General features: G+C 43.4%; 1 protein-coding gene across 3 annotated transcripts in view; it reads left to right on the forward strand.

Moving 5' to 3' along the window:
• phactr3a (phosphatase and actin regulator 3a) overlaps positions 1 to 12,490 on the forward strand; it is a 30,564-nt gene that overhangs the window by 14,236 nt on the left and 3,838 nt on the right. The window contains exons 2-7 of one of the 3 annotated variants that reach the window (XM_056386008.1): positions 3,385 to 3,546; positions 4,479 to 4,646; positions 5,307 to 5,522; positions 6,611 to 6,839; positions 7,140 to 7,390; positions 9,095 to 9,248. In XM_056386008.1, coding sequence (XP_056241983.1) covers positions 3,385 to 3,546; positions 4,479 to 4,646; positions 5,307 to 5,522; positions 6,611 to 6,839; positions 7,140 to 7,390; positions 9,095 to 9,248 — 1,180 coding nt within the window. Of the gene's footprint in view, positions 1 to 3,381; positions 3,547 to 4,478; positions 4,647 to 5,306; positions 5,523 to 6,610; positions 6,840 to 7,139; positions 7,391 to 9,094; positions 9,249 to 12,490 lie in introns of all 3 variants that reach the window. The other 2 variants (XM_056386007.1, XM_056386006.1) reach the window with 2 other exon arrangements.

Below are 12,490 nucleotides of genomic sequence, written 5' to 3' on the forward strand. Positions count from 1 at the left end.
GAGGGAGCTTTAAAAACACAAGCCCATTCACTAGATCGCTCTGTCAGGTGATTCAGCAAACCGAGGCTTTGCCCCTCACAACCTCGCTGCTGATATTATCCTGCCTCTCAGTGTGAATCCTGTTCATTGCAAAAGCTGCAAAAAGGTCACAAATGGATTCGGAGTTGTTGTCGTTCAGTCTCATTCTTTGCCTTTGTGGTTGCCACTATCAGAGCAGAACAGCCTACCTTTCATTTTTAAACTTCCTACAATTTAAGAGAAAAAAAAAACACTCCTGTTGGGTAGTTCTCACCTTGGCCACTTTGGAGGGGGGATGTGCTCGGTGTGCACATGTGGGGAGAGCTCTTATGCTCCTGAATGTGCTGACAAGCTGGTTAAGCGGGGTGTGGTCCCTGGTGGAACACTAACGCGCTGTGTTTTAGTTTTCTTGCCAAGTCACATTATCATATTGTCTACTTTATTCCAGTCTTAAATCATTTCAGGGGTTCACGCTGCACTAATGCAGTCTAGAGTTTAGCAGCTGTAGCTTATGCTTCCCTGCATTCCTGATGTCGTTTATGAATTATATTGGGAATTTAATCTTTTATCTTGTGTAAAGCCGTGACATCACCACCTGATTGGACTTACAGTGTGTGCAGACTTGTGTCGGAGACGACTATGGGGATACAGGAAACACACTATTGGTCCACTGCATCAGCCTGACACGTGGATTTAACAAATCCTATTTGCATTAGCATATTAATTAGAAATGCACATCATCACCACATGGCGCATGTAGGCTGTACATGCTTATCTGACACACATTTCGAAACACCCTCATCCAGTGGATAAAAGAAATTTCCATGTGCGAGCATGTGTTTTCACCTAATTCCTCTGCTCTACCCGGACTCCTGTCATTTTCTCTGAACAACCACCCCTTCTATGAAAAATGAAGTTATTTGATATGCATTATAAATAGCTGCTCCGTGATTGGACGAGACCAGATTCTCCTGCAAGCTCTTCCGTATAGCAACAGCCCCCTCCCATCTCTCCTTCTCGCCTCTTTTCCCTGGAATCCCCCTTCTTCCCCACCCCCCCTCCCTCTTCCGATCTCCTTCCCTCTTTCAAAATGCAGACAGATCTTGTCCTCCATGTGGCTTCACCCCTACCCACAATGCACTTGGTGCTGCCACTGGCTTCAGATGTGACAGGCAGTGTCTGTGTAGGGGGCTCCTCTCCTCTCCTCTCTCCTCCTCTCCTCTAAGCTACAGACTGACTCGCTCCTCCCGCTGGCTCCTACTGCTGCGGCAGCATCTGGATATGGTCACCATGGCAACAGCAGCAGGCCCTTTCTCCACACACACACATTCTCTCTCTCTCTTTCCCTCTCACACAGACACCTCTACCCCTCCTTCTCCCCCTCTCCTTCTCTTAAGCTTTTTTTTCTCTGCGCGACTGGGTGCGCTTCCTTCAAGCTTGACCTGGATTCTGCGTGCAGCGCCACGTCTGCCCCACTGAATGTGTGACAGTAGTGATGATGACACAGTGAGACGGGTGTGCACGGTCAACTGACCTGTTTCCAGGAACTTTTAGGATCAAATTCCAAACTGGAAAATTACCCCTTTTCATCTAATCTCTTCTCTTATATTCTGTTTTGCCATACTTTTCCTTCCCTTTTTTTTCTTTTTCCGTTTCCTCTGGACTGCTTGTGAACCCCACTTTTTCTTAACGCCACCTTTTCTTTTCTTTCCTCTCCCCTCCTTTCCTTTCCTTGTCTCTCTTTTCCTTTTCCCAACACCCTCCCTCTCCTTCCTTGTTTCTCCTATCCTTTCTACTCTTGTCTCCTCTCCTCCCCCCATCGCTAACCACCGTCCTCTTTCTACTCCCCACCCATGTGCTTCAAGGAAGAAGCGAGGGGCTGCAAAAAAAAAAAGCTTGAAAAGGAGTCAGCTGTATCCTCCCTCCTCCATCACTGTACTCCATATCACACCCTGAGCCGCTCTACAAATCTCCCCCCGCCCCCTTCCTCTCCCCGACCTCCCCCATCACAAATCCTTGCCTCCCCTCAGCTGAATATTTGAACAAAGATATCAGCCTCCTGAAGGCAGATATCGCTCCGTTTTTGTCACATTGACGTATGTAGCTCTTAAATACATGGCGCTTATTGTGCATTTCCTCTTTTTGGCTCTCTTTGTGCCTGGATCCAGCGGCAGTGTGCGCACATGGATCTGTAGACCCCCACTCAGCTTGATATGAGTCACAGTTACCATTCATTGAAATACAAGATTCCTTTAAAGAGAGACAAGGCCCTCTGTGCCGGGATGGTGGCGGAGTAGATGTAATAGCTCATTTATTACAACAGATTAATGCATTAATATCATGGACTGCACTCTATAGATTACTGCATACTATTTCACTCCTTTGCATATGAAACACAATTTGCATATGACTCTCACCTAAATGCAGTTTTTTTCCCCAGTGATCGTTGAGACTGTTTTATGCACATTTTGTTTTGGGTCTTTAGTTACAAGTTGTTTCGTGTTTTATTTGCATCATTGTCGTTACTGCTTGCTTTTCTTTTGGTGTGCATATATGTTGTGTACAACCATTGCCGTGTATGTTTTTCTTTTGTTTTCATTTTAATTTGGACCCCTGGAAGATTAGCTAGGACTTTGTAGGGCATTATGGAACATACTGCAGAGGTATTTGCACCTCCTGAAAAAAACTGATCACTGAGGAGACATATGTTGTGTGAGAGCTGGGACAGATCATATAAAGTCATGTAGAAGTGGAGCAGCGTATTAGCATAAGGAAGGTTGATACATTAAAACGATCAGCCTTGTTTTACCGGGGAGCTGAGTGTAATGCCGCTTCTGGGAAAGCAGTGAGGCTGGCACACCTGTTGGTCTCCAGGGAGGGACATCTTTTTGTAGTCTTATGAGCCTCTCATGCTCCCTCCAGATTTGGACTGCGAGAGAGATATTTATTTTGATACGTGACGTATGGCTCGGACAGAGGGGATTCACAGGAAAATAACAGCCGTGAGGGAGTGTGCCTTGATCAAATTAGTCTTTCTAATTCAATCTGTTCACAGCACTTGAAGTCCATCATGGTTTATTCAGTGAGGTGAGTGTACTAATTGTGCTCTGCCTTCTCTCCCCCTCTTTCTCTTGCCCTTCACCTACTTTTGCACGTTTGGTGATTTTTCTTCATCCCTGTATCCCCACCTTCATCCTGCAACACACTCCCTCTCCCTGTTGCCCTCTCTTTGCCTTCCTTCCCTGCTTTTGATCCTCCTCCTGCCAACACCCCCACCCACTCTTTCCTCACCCCATATCGTCCTGCTGTACCAACTCTTGGCCCCTCTTTGGGCTTCTCCTCCCATGTCCTCTGTGTCTGTAGTAGAGGTGGTGGACCAGCAGAGGGTGCTGAGGACAGGTTGCCTGGTGAGCGGGGTCCACACTCCACCCATCCGACGTAATAGCAAGCTGGCCACCCTGGGGCGCATCTTCAAGCCCTGGAAGTGGAGGAAAAAGAAAAATGAGAAGCTCAAGCAGAGTTCCACAGGTACAGTGCAGGGAGGTCGCATTTACAGGTTCCACAAACAGAAGGACTCACTCACGTTTCTCCTCATCCCATCTAATGAATTAGATATGGGAGAGATAATGAGAGGGTGTGGGTGAAAAGATGTTGAATGTATAGTTCTAACCGTCTGAATACGTCTGTGCTCATCACTTCATAATGACTCCAGGGAAGTGTTCTCTACATTTTACGTCATTGTATCCACAAAAACACGCAACACAATATTGTAGGCATTTTAAAATCTTGACATAGCACTGACACGTAGCTTGTGAATTTTGATGTTGCTGAAATGATTTTTAAGAGGATATGGTCGACATCAGTATATCACAAAATCAATAAAAATATTTTGCCATTATCAAAATGTACCACAAAATGGCAAATGAGATATCACAAAACACCAATTAGACTTAAATGTAATGAACCATGATCAGATGCTTCCTGTGTTATCATTACAGTCGCGTCACAGAGCTAAGTATCTGAACCTCGGAAAAATTATTTCTCTGCATTCTTTAAAAAAAAAAACAACTTTTACCTCTAAGTAATTTGCTTGTGTTTTGTGAAATTATAAAAGAATATGATCATATCTTATCATGAAAGTAGATAAACAGTCACATTGTGTTCCTGCTTTAGGTATAGCAGGTATCTACAGTTTATATTTGCTGTGCACAAGGTGAAATGTGATGCTCTTGCTGTAATGGAGAGTGCTGTTGAATCAAGGTGGCTTAAAGAGTGAATGTCATTTTGGATCATCACAGTTCAGGTCACATCACGGTCACAATTACAATATTTTCCAAAGATAATTTAGGTTCATTCACATTATATCTATTCATAAAGAAGCATATCAATCTTGTTTTATGCACAACACAGAAATCACGATGGCTACACATACATACGCCTCTCCTCTTATCCCCTCACAGATGTAGCATTATCCAGCGGTCTTCTATGCCACGACCCCAGTTCCCCCACTCAGGGCTGCTGCTCAGATGGTGCAGTCCTGCTTGGAGGATTCGGGGGACCTTTGAACCCAAACCTCACAGTCAGCAGTGTGGAATACCTTGGTCCTGAGGAGGAGCACCCCCCTTCAGGTAGGACAGTCCCTCACTGTGATCAAGAGACACTACAGAGCTGCAAAAGCAACAGATTTGTAAAGTGGAGGTGTAACTTTGTCTCAGCTTTATAGTAGAGTATGAGAGTCGGTATGAGTTGGTATGAGAGTGTAACAGAGTTCAATGTGATAAAATGCTTTGAAATAAAGTGAAGGAGGATAGATTTTATACTCTTCTTACAAAAAAAAATTCAAACAATGCCAATGTTATAAAATAATTCCATCTGTTGAATTTTTTTTTTTTTTTTACATTTTCACATAATGGAGACATTTGTGTTTGAATCAGTGTTTTACATACAGTGTGCACCATTAGAGGGCAGCAGAGACAATTCAATGACGTTCTTTGCCTCCGCTCTCACCTGCTAGAAATGTAATCCTCTGTCACTTAGACACATAATAGTTTTGTATGCAATGCTGTAACAAGTGCATCACGGATATGGTTTATATGTATTTGTATTATCCAAACCTTTTTTCATTTGTATTTCAGTTTAATCGTGTCAATAATAACCTCTCTGCTCTTTGAAATACTCCTTTACATTCTGTTGCCACCAGTTGCCATCCATTTAATAGAACATGTTTTTGTTCTTCACAACAGCACTCATTTATAAATGTTTTGTTCCCCTTCATTAATGTCCTCCAGTAGCTGCCCCTCTCCAGGACTGTGAACGAGTAGAGGAGAACGTACCGCTTCCGGAGGAGGAAAGAGACGAGGAGGTGCACCCTGCCGGGGATTTACCTGAGGGGCTGCAGGACATGACGGACCAGATGGATGAAAGACCAGAGGAGGAGATTCCTCCCGGAACGTCCCCACCACAAGTACCTCCAAAGCTTTTGCCCCAGCTGAGTGCTGGAGATGGTGAGTGCCCAGAGGTTAAGGAAATGTCTTTTTTCCCCCGAATGTACATAAAAAAAAACATATATAAAACCATGTCTCTGCTCAGTTTGAGCAACAGGTGGGTGAAACCTTAAAAAATGAACACAGATGTTTCCATACAGGGCACAAGTATAAAAATAGTTCAATAAATCTATGGAATATGTGTCAGATACAGCGCCCGCACCACCATCATCAAAACTCAGTGCTGGAAGAAGTATACAGATCCTTTGTAAAGTAAGAGTACCAATACCACGTGTAAAAATACTATGTCACAAATAAAAATTTTGCACTCAAAATCATAATCTGGAGTTATTGTCATGCTGCTTTTAATGACTTCATATGCACTTTGTAGTTTAGACCAGGCAGGATAAATGTTGTGGAGTAAAAAGCACAATATTCCCCTGTGAAATGTGGATTAGAAATACAAAGTATCATAAAATGGAATTACTGGAGTAAAGTACAAGAATCTCACAAGTGTACTTGAATACAGTACTTAGTTACTTGCTCTAAATGAGTAGATATCTTTTATAAGAGTTGTGCTCGTCCGCATAAGTAGTTCCAGGCTTGCTGAGTCAAAGATGGACTGAAGCTGCTTTGCCGGGTCACAGTGACACAACACATTACAAAGACATTTTTTCCTTTAGTTTGCAACCAGTCTGTAGTTGGACAAATCTTGAAGTTGGTACGAGTACCTTATTACAGAGTCAAGGTGAAAGTAAGTCAGACTCAAGCCTGTAGACTGCTGTGCTCAGTCTAAGATGAGCCACATTTTTCAGCAATTCACTGTGGTACAGAACATGCAGTACATTCTTCAGATGTATTGCAGATGTCAGATCGGCATGGATTTTGCACAAAAAAAAAAATCATTCTTCAACTTTGTTCTCATATTAAACAGATGTGAAGGCCGGGTAGATTGGAGAGTCTGAATTCCCATGAGCTAAAGTGTAAATGTGCTGCTCAAACTTAAGCTTAGTATCTGAAGATAAACTGTGACCTGCAAACTAATGCAGGAAAGAAAAATGGTTTGTTTATTAACCTCCAGTGTTTCTCTCCTCGTCCCTCTCTTTCAGATTCAGGCCCTGTGTCGCTCCCCACTCACCTGCCTAACTCCTACCTCCCCAAGGAGCCTCCACCCAGGGCCACAGAAAGCCTGGCTTCAATGACCCTGCCGTTGCGAGGGCCCCTGGCCAACCCCTCAGGGTCCCCACATCTAGGAAATATGATGCATCCTCCCATGCCCCCTAGCTGCATTATGGAGGAACTGCAGAGAGCCTTCGCTTCCAAGAACAGGCAGGAGAGGTGAGTCCTCTGCTTGACCCCATATATCTGTATTAAAGACACTCTGTTCAGGCTCACTGATGTTAAAGCTAATGCTGGTTCTGATGAGAGGCTTATATCCCATTTGGTAGGATATGATATATATATATTATATATTGGGTGACTATAATTTTCTCACAAATCTCTCATTTCTAACAATATAATTTCAAATAGATAATTAATCAATTGCTTTAAATATCAATCATAAAATCTATATTTAAAATCCAGATGTTTTCCTTAACTCATCGCCATCGACATTAATTCCACATTTCTTCCCCTCAGTGTCCATGAAGGGTGTGAGCAGGGCTCACCCCCGCGGCTGTGGTGTTCTGACGGGCGGCTCTCTCGCTCCTGCAGCTCCGAGAACCAACACACGTTATCTTTGGTGGGTGGCTGTGTGGGAGGTGGAGGGTCTGACTGGCCCAAGAAGGAGGCAGAGGAGAACAAGGAGAACGTGCGGCTGGACCAGTGCTTCTCCAACACCTCAGGCCTCCCCACCGACCTGGACGGCTGGAATGAGTCCGTCATCTCTGGTGGGTCGAAGAGCTTAACGGTGTGATTTAAAGTGTGGTCTGTAAGCATTTGGACATTTGCACAATTCGTTTTGTTTTTGTTTCGACTCTGTAGTGGACCATACTGGTCTGGACCATACTGGACCATACTGGACCATATTGGCTTTAAAATGAAACAGTCGCTCTGAGGTTAAAGTACTTGGGCATTTTCTTTAATTTGAATGTGGTTACATCTGTACTGGGATAAGTACAGTCCTGTCATTGTGTCACTGCAGTGACTGAAATGCAGTCACTGCTGAAACTGTCTGCTGAAATATGGCGCCCCTACGGCAGCATGTGTACCGTACCTCGGGGGAATCGAACACCACTCTCCTGTATCATTTACTGTGTTTTCGAGGACCCATCCATCCACCACAACCTCCTCCTGATGTGGACTTTGTCTCTCTTTATGCTACGTCTCCTTTTGCTCCTGTCACAATTACTATGGCTGCTAGATGTCACCTAGCAACAAAACTTAACTATGGGTCATAATAACCTGCTGCACAGACGACCTGTGGGCTTGTTTTTTACAGGACGACAGTTACTGTGATAACAGTGTAGCAAATACAGTCCTGTCACTGTCTTACAGCACTGACTGAACATTGGGGGCTGCATCTTGATTATAGTTTGCCTTTTTCTGCTGTGTCAATCACCTTGCGTATTTTAATTAAACTTACTTTTATTTAGGAATTTGCAAAACTTAAAGCTGCACTAATCAATGTTTCCATATTATCAATGGGTCAAATGAATATGTGTATGTGTAATGTGAAAGTGGCAGCTTGTAGTGATGTATCCACACAGAATTACCACCCAGCTCAGCAGTTCTTCGGAGCTCTACAAAGTATTGTATGTCTTTCAGCTCATCGTTTTGGTTTTAAGGTGCACAACTTTAATAATTTGGTTTACTCTCACTGCTCCCATCAGTGCCATTTCCAGCTAAAGAGACAGATATTTCCCACAGGAGTGGCTAGCAAGTAGAGCATGATACAACATTCATGCTCCGCTCGCTAGCATTTGTCAGGTGACCAGAAACACAAAACCAAATAAATGCTTATGTTGCTATGTGGCTGCTAGGTGCTAAAATAGACAAATGATGCTGACAAGTTCACCATAACATTTATGTAAAGTCATCAAAACAAATACGTTCACATGGTCAAATGGAAGCATTATAGGTCAAAAACAAATCTGCTGACAGAGCTGACAGGGGGGGAACCAGGGGCTTATGGGGCCCCTGGAGATCTGGGACCCTGGGGACATAGCCTGGTTTGTGCAGTTGAAAATCCAGCTTTAGCAGTTGCTTTATAAAAAGGCCTACATGCCACAACATAGTAATATGGATGTGCACATCCTCAAACGCTGCTAAAGGTCTGAGTCAGCATTTTACCCTTATTATTCCTGTTTCACTTCTTCTCAGATGTGCTGCAGAACAGAGCAAGAACGGAAATAGTGGCTGTGCCCAAATACTTCCAAACAGAACTATGAGTAATGTTGAGTTAGTGAGGATATTTGTTGACATTAAGCGGCTAGTGGCATTTTGGGATCAGGGATTGGAAGACTTTATTTATTTACAGTGCACCTTTGCATATTGTTAGGATAAGAAAAGGAAGAAGACTCTTCTAAAGGTATACAAGGCTGATAATATGTCAAGAGTTTCCTGTGTGTTAATGCGTGTATGCATGGTTGCAGGCACACTTCCTCGCAGGCTAAGGAAGGAGTTGCTGGCTGTCAAGCTACGAAACAGGCCCAGCAAGCAGGAGCTAGAGGACAGAAATATCTTCCCAGCAAGGAGCGACCAAGAGCGCCAGGAAATTCGCCAGCAGATCGAAATGAAACTTGCCAAGTAAGCGATGAAATCTTCTCCACACTACTATCTGTGCCTGTGTAGTATTCGCAATCCATTTGTTGAAGTAATGGCAATAAACGTTTCATTGATCGCTGTTGAGCATCAGGTTGGATGATGTGTTTGGCTTGTGATTTAAGTATGACATGTTTTAATGATATCAGTGACAGGATTTGTCATTGTCCTGGCTTAAATATCTCTGTGGGTAGGATCCATTAATATCACGCAGCTCAGTAGTTAATTAATGACTTCCATGCTATTCATGGTGCGACAGCGCAAAACCCACGACAGACCTAGGTGATTGTTTTTGCAGGGAAAACGTACATGCTTAATTGCCTCAGTTACATAACACCCAGCAGTAGGTGGAGGTGAGATAAAAATCGGATCCAAACGGATTATCATATTGTTTTGCACATGCTTGATTTATGTTGTGTAATCTCTTACTGCTCAGAGGAATCACTTTGGGTGTAATGCTTTTTACTCAAGGCCAACCCCCACACTGGGAAGCCTCTCTATCATATTCCACCCCTGCATGTAACTGTTCTAACTAAACCTGAGAAGCTTCCAAATGTGGGGGAAAATGAGCTATCCGCTCAAACCAGTGAACGGACAAATGGAATAAAATCCGGGAAATCTTTTGGGAATGAAATGTGCACATGCGCAGTAAATTCCTGGATGTTTTTCTCGCAGTTCCTGGAGTGCAACAAGTACAGACAGACGCTGCTTCCAGGAATTCTCTTAGGGACAAGACGCAGCGCTGATGTTTGTACGTGCGCTTCCCTGCCAGGACATTAATAGAACTGGCTTTTCTAATACAACTGAGAAACTAAATGTCCAAAGACTGACAGCAGCACTCTTGTGTGCGAATGTGTCACAAGACCCAGGTTCTTTAACACCAGCGCATCAAACAGGGGCACACCACAGCGTTACATAACCTGCTGTGCAATAACTCGCAGCCGAGCGGAGAGCCACCCACACTTTGGAGAACAAGATCTATCGACCGTCTGTGAGACAACTAAGAATACTGCCTCCCTTATCTATTCTTAGATTGACTGGAAGAAAATGTTTTATTGTTATTTGGTGTACAGGTGTTCACGCAGTGCACACAGCTTATGTAAAGGTGAGGATGGAGCATGAGTGTAGCTTGCGTAAGAGCTAGCAGGGTCCAAGCTTTAAAGACAGAGAGGCTCCACTTGTAGCACAGCGGTGAGAGAATCTGCTTGTTAAACAAAGAACTCGTTCTACACAGCACATGGCTCAAAAGATTTAGAGTCGTTTAAATGTCTTAACAAATACAGGATAGATGAATCACCTCAGGAGGATCAATAAGGATCCTTAAAGCAGCTTTATTTGTGTGCTTCATGCTGACATTGCTGAAAAAAAACCTAAAACCTTTGCACAGCTCCAGGATTTGGAGCATCTGTGTAGATTTTATGCACTTGTAAAATCCTTCACACAAAAAACCAAAACAAACATCTGCTCTGTTACGCTGCTTTGGTGATCACCGCCATCTTTAAATCTGGAAGATCTAAACAACTTATTCGGATTCACCTACAGTGTCAAGCGTATGCAAGAAGAATGCATTTTCATCCTACAGTACAATATATATGAATGTATTGAAGGCATACTGCACCATTTCGGGGGGGAAATCCTGGCTAAATATAGCTCAGAGTGGTGAAGAGGAGGGCAGACTTATCGGAGGAAAAAACAGCTCATTTCCCCAGGGGGATGCATACTGAATCACCAAACAATCCATCACACTCTTCTCTGGATTTGGAGGTGGTAACTCCCATTTTAGATTCAATCTTCAGTCCTCTTTTTTCCCATCCTATCTACAGCTCACAATATAAATCTACTGTTACATTTGCTGCCAATCAAGCAGAAAAATGCCACCAGGACTTATGGCGGATAATGGCACCTTGTCCATCCATTGTGCCAGTGAAAGATGACCTTTCTATCTTTAGACTCCCCACCTGGCACTTGTGCTGCAGCCGCACTCTGCTGTTTCTAATCTTAGCTCCTGACACTGTTCAATAATGCATCTCCCCATGCACTCCCTTCTCTCCACAAATGTGTTGTCGGGGAGTTATATCAGCAGAAATAATAGGGGGGGGGGGGGGGGGGGGGGGGGGGGGGGGGGCAGGTGGGTGCCTGCTACTGTACTTGAAAAAGGATGAAAGCTGGGAAAGGCCAATTCTGTCTCCTTGCACAGTTGGCAACGGAAATAAAAGACTGAAAGCTTCTGCCACCCACTCACTGCTTTTTCATTCTTTTGTTTGGATTTTTCATTCCTCCCTTGGCTGGCTTAGTAAGCTTTTCTATTCCAGCTCATATTATTATTTAGGACATCCTGAGTAGCAAATGGAAACCCTCATGCCAACAGGCATTTATGCGTCATCATGGTATTCTGGGGTTACCTCTCAAAATCTCATTTCTGCTTTTGTATGCTGTAGAAAGCCGTAGTTGAGAAACTGGTACAGTGAGTCAATGTGTGTTGTCTCATGCAGTGATATTCTCAGTTATCACAAATAAACTGTCCTCTGTCACCTGAGAGCAGCACACGGTAATAAGATTTTGTGATTCATTTGGCTCACAAAGAAAATCTGACTTTGCTACCAAAATAGTGTTTAATATTGACAGTGATCTCTGATTTATTCAGCTCACCAACAAAGATGAAAGAAGGTAAGCAGCCTGTTTCTAAAAATAGCCACCGATTCCCTGTAAGGCACATACAGCTCTGTGTGTAACAGTGAAATCCCCATTAGTGTGTTGCTAGGGAGAAGTGAGAATTTCTGCGGGAAGACTCTATTGTCTCAAAGATACCAAGTGTTGTTGCTAAGCAACTCGTCGACCAGGTCAATAATACAGTGGATGGTTGTATTCGCTGGGGCTTTGGAAGTGATTTTCTGTTTCATCTATTTAAAATGTAACACTGCCAGAGCTGTGGGAACACTTTGCCTCTCAGTGTGTTTATCGAAGAGTCGTGATGGGCTGTTCCTCTCCTGATGAGATTTTGAGATAGTGGCATAAAACATCCCTGATTTGATGATCAAAAACTATTCTGATCAAAAGTGCAACTTCACACAGGAGGCAACAGAAAAAGAAAAATAACAGAAGCACATTTCCTTTTTTTATAAGGATTTCTGTTTTCATTCAAATGCAAATAGGAAGAAATTAATCAATTTCCTACTTAATGATTATGTGTAAAATTCTGAAATTGTTCTAGACGCCTTTTTTTGGTG

Source organism: Seriola aureovittata, chromosome 9, assembly GCF_021018895.1.
Source record: "Seriola aureovittata isolate HTS-2021-v1 ecotype China chromosome 9, ASM2101889v1, whole genome shotgun sequence".
Taxonomy (NCBI): domain Eukaryota; kingdom Metazoa; phylum Chordata; class Actinopteri; order Carangiformes; family Carangidae; genus Seriola; species Seriola aureovittata.